This window comes from Cotesia glomerata, linkage group LG1, assembly GCF_020080835.1.
Source record: "Cotesia glomerata isolate CgM1 linkage group LG1, MPM_Cglom_v2.3, whole genome shotgun sequence".
In the NCBI taxonomy this organism is placed as follows: Eukaryota; Metazoa; Arthropoda; class Insecta; order Hymenoptera; family Braconidae; genus Cotesia; species Cotesia glomerata.
In genome coordinates this window covers 24,857,317-24,865,382 of record NC_058158.1, presented here as the reverse complement: position 1 = coordinate 24,865,382, position 8,066 = coordinate 24,857,317, and the positions used below count along the sequence as shown (strand labels likewise).

The window sequence follows — 8,066 nt, the reverse complement described above, 5'->3', positions numbered from 1 at the left end:
GAAAGCTTCCTAGGACCTCAAAACGTCGAGATCTGATGAAAACTCGATTTTCGAAAAACAGGGTGAAAACAATAACACCACGTGTGTGTGATGGTGTGATGAATGTGTTGAGGGAATCCCGGATTTAGGCGCCTTTGTGGCGACTCGGCAACTCGCCGCAACGCCCACCCATGGAAACCCGTCGGCTCGGTGCACTAGCTGCTGCCCTGCGGTAACTGTCTCTTCGCTGTCTTCTGCCTTTTCGGTGGGCGACTGTTGCACGTGATCCAGCCTTTGTTGCTGCACTACTAGTGTTGAGATGATGATGATGATGATGATGATGTGATGATGATGTGATGATGTGTGTGTGTGTGTGTGTGACTCGCTTATAACTTTTGAACGACTAAACCGATCGGAATCTACTAAACGACGTTCTAAAGAATTCCCTCAAACTTAGATTTCCTATGAGTTTGAATCGATTCGGACCGATAAATTTTGAGAAATCTAAAAAAAAATCGGAAAAAATTTGTTTTTGAAAGTGGTTTTTTTGGAATAACTTTTAAACGGCTTTATCGATCAACTTCAATAACTAATCCGCCCTTAAGCTTGAAAAACCACATCGATCACCGCTGATCCGGTCAAAATCGGTTGATTCGTTCGAGAGATAGCGTGAACGATAGAAAACCGAAAAAAGTGTTTTTTTCACATAACTTCGATATTTCTTTTCGGATCCTATTTTCCTGCTTCTGCACATCTCTGTCATTTTCCCTGAGCTCCTTCCATCTTCTTCTCTCTTCCCTCCACTCCAGCTCTATTCCTGCCGATGACCATCCGCATCTATTAAGGTATCTTTCTCTCTCTTCATCCCCTGCTCCCCCTTTTCTCCCTACTTTTTCCTCGTTCTCTCACACATCTCCTCAACAGTTCTCTTCCTGCTTCCGTTCTCACTTTCTCTTCAAATTTAAACGCTCTCGTCCCGGCTCTCACTCTCAACTTAACCAATTCCAGCTCCTCTCTCACTATATAGCTCCTGCAAACTTTCCAATTCCTTCCTCTCCGCCCATCCCCAAATTTCTGCCCCGTACAGCGCTATGCTAGCCACTATGCTCTCAAAGAGTAATTTTCTAAATTTCCACTTTCCTCCAAATCTTCTTTCCCCTATTCCCCATACTCTCCCCATGGCTTGCCTTGCTTTCCTTACTCTCCTTTTGACATGTTTCATGATCCTGTTATTCCTGACAAACGTGAAACCCAGATAGCAGAACTCTTTTACTTCCTCCACCTCTTTCCCTCCCCACTGCCAATCTCATTTCTTTTGTCTTCCTCTTCCTCCTCCCTTACTAAACATCATCATTTTTGCTTTCTCCACGTTCACCTCCAATTTCCTCTCTTTGAAATATCTTTCACATGCCCTCATTAAATCTTTCATTTCTTTCTCATTGTCCGATACCAATGCTGTGTCATCTGCGTAAGACAACGACCAAACTGTCCTTCCTCCCACCACTATCCCACCTGCCTGTTTTCTTCTAAAAAACTCCTCCAGGTCTGCTACATATATATTGAACAACGTAGGGCTGAGAAGACATTCCTGTTTTACTCCTTTTCCCGTCCAGAAAGATTCCGACAGTTTCCCTCCTACTCTTACTCTGCATCTCGTTTCCTCATATATTTTTCTCACCCTCTCAATCAACCCGTTTTCTATCCCCATCCTTTCCATTGCAGGTGAAGGTGGGAGCAGAGAAGAACAGCTCAGAGAAAGAGAATTTAGAGGTAGAAACAGAAAAGAAGAAGAATGAGAGGAAAAAGGATACAGAAGGGAATGAGGAAGTAGAGGAGGAAGAAATGAGTGAGGCATCGAAGGGAAGAGGGAGGAGAACAACGGCTGAGGCATGGAAATTGCATAGGGCAAACAGCACAGGAGACCTAGGAGATATTAGAGACTAGGTTAAAGGAGATAGGAAGAGGAAGGAAGGTAGCTTGAGTGATTTGAGGGAAAATAAAGTGAGACTCATAGCTAAGACAGGAGATAAGAAAAGAGAAGGGATGGAGGCGATGATAAGTCAGGGATTCAGCAGAATAATGGAAAGGTTAGATGAAGAGAAAGAGGACCGAAAAAAGCAATTTGAGGAATTGAAGGAGTTCAGTAAGATAGAGAAGAATACGGAGTTGGAAAGAAAGCTGGAGAGAATAGACGCAGAGAAAAAGGCAGGGCATTCGGCCAGTGATGTTAAATGGAAGGAGATAGAGAAAAAGATTGAGAAGAGTGAAAAAAAGATGGAGAAAGAAGTGGAAAAAGTGAGAGAAGAATTAGAGGGGATGGTAGAGAAGATGACGGCCGAAGGAAATAAAGAAACTGGCTCTGTGTCAGTGGGTGCAAGGAAGAGAGCGGAAGAGGATAGGATCACAGAGATTGAAGAGTGGAAAGAAAGCAAAGAAAGGATAGAAAGGAGGAACAACCTGGTGATTTTTTGGTGGAATGATAAAAATAGGGTAGAGAAGAAGGAGATAGCTGATTTTTTCCGAGAAGAGATAGGATTGAAGAATATGGAAAAAAGCATTGAGGAGATAAGGCAGACAGGGACAGACAGAAAAATGGTATGGGTCAAGATGAAAAAGTTAAAGGATAAGAAGAAGATAATGGAGAGAAAAGCAATGTTAAAAGGTAAAAAAGTCTTTATCGAGAATGACAGAACGAAAAAGGAGAGAGAAGAACAGAAGGAACTAAAGAAGAGAGCGTGGATAGCGAAAAACCAAGGAGCGAAAAATGTAAAAGTGGGGTTTGGAAGACTGTGAGTGTAAGGAGTGATGTACAGGTGGGACGGAGTGAGAAAAGTGCTGGTGAAAACAGAAGAAAGCGACGGGGAGGGGGAAAGATAATGTCGTACAAGACAGAAGGGGAAAAGGGGGGAGTTAAATGATCTTCTTGAATGTGGCCGGGATAATAAATAAAATAATAAGGAGTTTTGGGAATTTTTGCAAGAGTTTGAGGTGATTGGTTTATGTGAAACGTGGGTAGAAGAGAAGGGATGGGAAGTAACAAAGAACAGGTTGCCGTCAGAGTCTAGCTGGGACTACATCCCTGCAGAAAGAGTTGAGAGGAAAGGAAGAGTCAGAGGTGGAATCATCTCAGGGGTTAGGAAAGAGATAGCAGGTCAGCTCGCAGAGAAGAGGAAAGGGATGATAAAAAGAGAGGTTAGGGTGGGAAAGAAAATGTGGGAGTAAACCTCCATCTACAATGACAGGGGGGGGGGTAGGGAAAAGTTGGAGGAGCTAGATGAGTGGGTGAAAGAGGGAGAGGAAGAAAGAGAAATAATAATAGGAGACTGGAATGCAAGAATTGGTGGAATGGCCAGCGTCGAAGAGCTGAACGGTGGGGAAAAAAGGTGATCGGAAGATCCAATAGTGAACAAGGAGGGGAGGATGATGCTGGATCTGATCGATCGGAAGGGGTGGATAGTGCTGAACGGGAATAAAGGGGATATGGAAGGGGGAAGATGGACATTCACAAGGGGTGAAAGTAAATCAGTGGTTGACTATGGGATAGTAATTGCGAGGGCATGGGATGAAATAAGGAGGATGGAAATAGGATATAGATTGGATTCAGACAGCCAACCGATAATCATAGAACTGGAAGGATGGAGAGTAAGGCTGAGTAACAGCGGGAAAGGAAAACAGGAAGTATGGAGATGGAGGCAATGTTGGAGAGAGAATGACGTGAGAGCGTTCGAGAAGAAGGAAGAAGAACTAAGATGGGAAGCATCGGAAGGGGAAGAAAAATGGAAAGAACTAAGAAAAGAAATTGATTTGTGCTGTGTTAAGAGGAGGGTCAGAAAGGGAGAAAATGTGGATGAAGGGTTGTTTGACGAGAAATGCAGAAGACTAAAAAAGAAGCTGAGAAGGGCAGGTCGAAAGAAAAGAGATATGGTCACTCGACACAAACTGAGAGCAAGGTACCGAAATCTGAAGAAAAGGAAGAAAAAGAGGTGGGAAGAGAAAGTAGAGAAGGAACTAGGGGAGATTAAGTATGAAAATCAGGCGTGGGAGTTTATAAGGAAAGACTGGAAGAAAAGGGATAATATAACGGATGCATTTGGAATTGAGGAATGGAAGGAGCATTTTATGGAAGAATTTGGGGGTAGGAAATACAAACCGGGGGGTCTAGAAAAGAAATATCAGGCAGGAACGGATATAAGAGAAGAAGAACCAACGGATGGGGAAATCGACCTGCAAATATCGAAGCTAAAGAGAAGGAAGGTAGAAGGAGGAGACGGAATAAAAAATGAAGCTTGGATATTTGGCAGGGGAAAAATTAGGACACGGTTGAGAGAGGTAATTAGAGAGGTGTGGAGAGGCGAATATTTTGTAGAAGATTGGAGGGAAGGGATAATAGCGCCGATTTATAAGAAAGGGGAAAAGGAAAATATGAAGAACTACAGAGGAGTAACATTAACCTGCACGGCTTACAAGCTGTACGCGTCGATCTTGAATGAAAGGATAATTAAATCAGTGGAGGAAAAAGGAGGGTGGGAAGATAATCATGCAAGATTCAGGAAGAAGAGAGGATGTATGGACAACGTGTACATTCTGAGAAAGGGGATAGAAAAGACTATAAAGAAAAAAGGCGGGAGAGCATATGTTTTGTTCCTGGACCTGAAGGGAGCATTCGACAATCTAGACAGGAGTATATATATATATATATATATATATATATATATATATATATATATATATATATATATTTATTTCCTAGCTACAATATACTGGAGCGAGGATATTTCAATTAAATTGTTGATTTTAAACACACAAAAGTAGATTTTTACTCTTAACGATTTATTGATAAATACTTCTTAATAATGTAAAATTACAAACTTTTTGATATGTTTAAATTAATTACTGATTAATAGAAAATTGATAAGTTGTCGATAGATATATAGATTGTCGATATATAGTCGATGAATAGATAGATGCAATTGTCTTGTGAGTAGATGACTGACTGACAAATTTTGTTTGAAGTGATACAGTCAGAGGTTACAGTTTGAGGCTATAAGGAAAGGGTCGATAGGTGTGGTAACGTTATTTGTGCAAAATTATTGGTAGATGAAAATTGTAGGCGTAAAAAAATAATTTGAAGGTAGAGAGAGTAAGTTAGAGAACAGCCGTTATGCACATGGTTGACAGAAAAATTTTCTCACAGATTAGAAAAAATATTCGTCGTCAAATGCAATAAAAAGATAATAAAAAATAAACTCAAGGATACTCAATTCCTAAATTTACGATAGTATTTAAAATTTTAGACTGAAAGGTTTAGCTTTAAATGAGGTACAGCAAATTCTAAAGAGAAAACTATTTAAAAGAATATTCAAGAGCTTAAAGAAAATAAAATAGGCTTATGACCATAAACAGCCTAAAATTATTTTCTAATGCTAAAGTTTTTCTAATAATAAAAGTTTTAGTTAACAAATGTTCTTATAAATAAAATATGTTTAAAAATTAACAAATTATTTTTACTGCTAGACGAAACAATATATATATATTATTATTATTTCGATTTTTACTTGTATACCGTTCTTGGTTTTTACAAGGCTGGGTAGATGGTAGCTGTCGCATTCCGCGAGTGCGTCACCGTCCTGTGTTTTCTGTACTGTCCTTGTTTATCCAACGCTTTTTTGGACCCCAGCACATCCTCTTTTCACTCCTGTATTTTCACTACATAATCAACCTTATTTTTCGCACATTTGTATACTCAACTCTTTATTATTATCACGCGGCTGTGGACCGACTTGTGCTTTCTGTACTGTATTTACTCTATTCCTCACCCCTTTTCTATCGGTTGTTGGAATAGTGGCGATGGAGAAACCACAGAGAAAACCCATGCCAGTACAGTTCAGCTACCGGAGCGACCCCCGACGGTTGGTGTTGGAACTATTCGAACAACCGTCGGGGCTCGAACCCTCGCCTCACGGCATGATGTGCGAGCGAACTAACGGGATAATGACTTAACCCGCTTAGCCATCATGCCGCCTATATATATATATATATATATATATATATATATATATATATATATATATATATATATATATATACTAGCTGACCCGGCAAACGTTGTTTTGCCATGTGAAGAATTTCTAGAGAAAAGGCCTGGAGCGCTGTGAACGATGAGGGAATATTGATTAAAAATAACAAAACACCAAACATTAATTGTTTTAATTTATTAAAAGTAATAATTATTTATATAATTAATTACTTACATAATATTAATCTCTTAATGCAGCAGCGTGAACAATATTTTTTGTTAGCCCGTCTTTAGCTAATACAATCAAACTTGGTGGTTTACCCACTCGAGAGCATGCAACGTATAATTGTCCGTGTGAAAAACATGGTGTGCCCAAATCTAAGCCACAAACAGACATTGTTTGGCCTTGGGATTTATTAATAGTCATTGCAAATGCCAATCTAATCGGAAATTGAATACGCTTAAATGGAATTGGCACATCTGTGGGTATAATAGGTATTCGTGGTATCAATATATTTTCACCTCGAAACTTGCCATTTAAAATGGTGCCTTCGATAACGTTTTTCATTAATTTTTTAATGACTAATCGCGTACCGTTGCATAGCCGTGGCGGGTTCAAATTACAAAGCAAAATAATTGGAGATCCAACCTTCAATTGTAAGTTATGTGGTGGCACGCCTGGCAAATCTAGTGAGTTCAAAAACTCTGTTGAAAAATTTACAGCTTCAGTGTCATCGCAAACTGTATCAATAGATTTATATGATACCAAGTCCCCTGGCAATAACTGTTGTATCTTCAGATTTAAAATGTCAACGTCCACATTTTTTGCAGCTAACATTGCTTTTTCTGCAAGCCACTCGAGATATATGTAATTCGTATGTACATCGAGAAATATTTGTTCAATGAGAGCATCTTGCGAATCAATGATTGTGCAGAAATCATTCGCTAATTTTATGTATCCAGTTTCAGCTATAGTGACTTTTCCATCGCCGATATCTAAGAGTTGTTTTGACAATGTTTCAGCGGATGGATCTTGAAGCATTTGAACGCGCATATTTATTTTCAGCTGTACTATTTCAACATTACGCCACAATGTCGATGATTTTAAGCAGGCGTTGATTTCATCAGCGTATGTTGAACGTGGAATGACGGGAAGTGTTTGTCTGAAGTCACCTGAAAGGAATAACAGAGTGCCACCAAATAGTTTGTCGTTGTTTTTAATATCTTTCAATGTCCTGTTCAACGCCTCAAGCGAATGTTTGTGTGCCATGGTACATTCATCCCAGATGATAATTTTACACTGTTTCAGCACTGTGGCTATGGACGATTGTTTTTTTATGTTGCTCACTGCGTCAGGGTTATTTTGAATATTTAGTGGTAGCTTAAATACTGAATGAGCTGTTCTGCCTCCATCCAATAAAGTTTCCGCAATGCCCGATAATGCAACGGCCAATGCGATGCCATTATTGGATCGTACTTTGGCGAGAATTAGCGAAATAAGGAATGTCTTGCCAGTTCCACCTGGTGCATCTAAAAAGAAGAACCACCTTGTCCTGCTGAAACTGCGAACATAATGCGGTCGTAAATGGTTCTTTGTTCCTCATTCATTAGTGTGACATTGCGAGTAACAATCGCCGCCGTTTCTACAGTGTTGTACTGCATTTCACAATTCATTTCAGTGTTCATTAAATCAGTTGCACCTCGATTTGGCGAATTCATACCGAAATGACTGAGTGGTAAGTTGGCAATGATAATGCAAAGATCCTCAATAGCAATCAATGGTTCATTGTACATATCGTCGCTGAATGTTATTGCTAGATCGTTACACCGTGTACGATGTTGATGCAATATATCATCAGTCATTAAATCTTTGTGATTATCCCACAATATCTCTGCTCGGGCTGGAAAACATGTAGTCAACACTATAGCGAATAGTAGACGAATTTGTATTGCTGTACAGTTCAATGCTGCTTCAGCAAGCATACATTCCCACTGATTGTCATCTTCTAGCAAGCCAAGTGCAAGGCATGCATCTTTATACGTTGTATACTGTTGCCCATTCACTTTATGT

The 8,066-nt window shown here is 39.8% G+C and overlaps 1 protein-coding gene across 1 annotated transcript; it reads left to right on the top strand.

Moving 5' to 3' along the window:
* Positions 1–3,459: 3,459 nt before the first annotated feature.
* Positions 3,460–5,278, top strand: LOC123273811. Its single transcript, XM_044741312.1, has 2 exons — positions 3,460–4,660; positions 5,274–5,278. Exons 1-2 carry the CDS (start codon positions 3,460–3,462, stop codon positions 5,276–5,278), a joined length of 1,206 nt encoding a protein of 401 aa, XP_044597247.1.
* Positions 5,279–8,066: the final 2,788 nt, after the last annotated feature.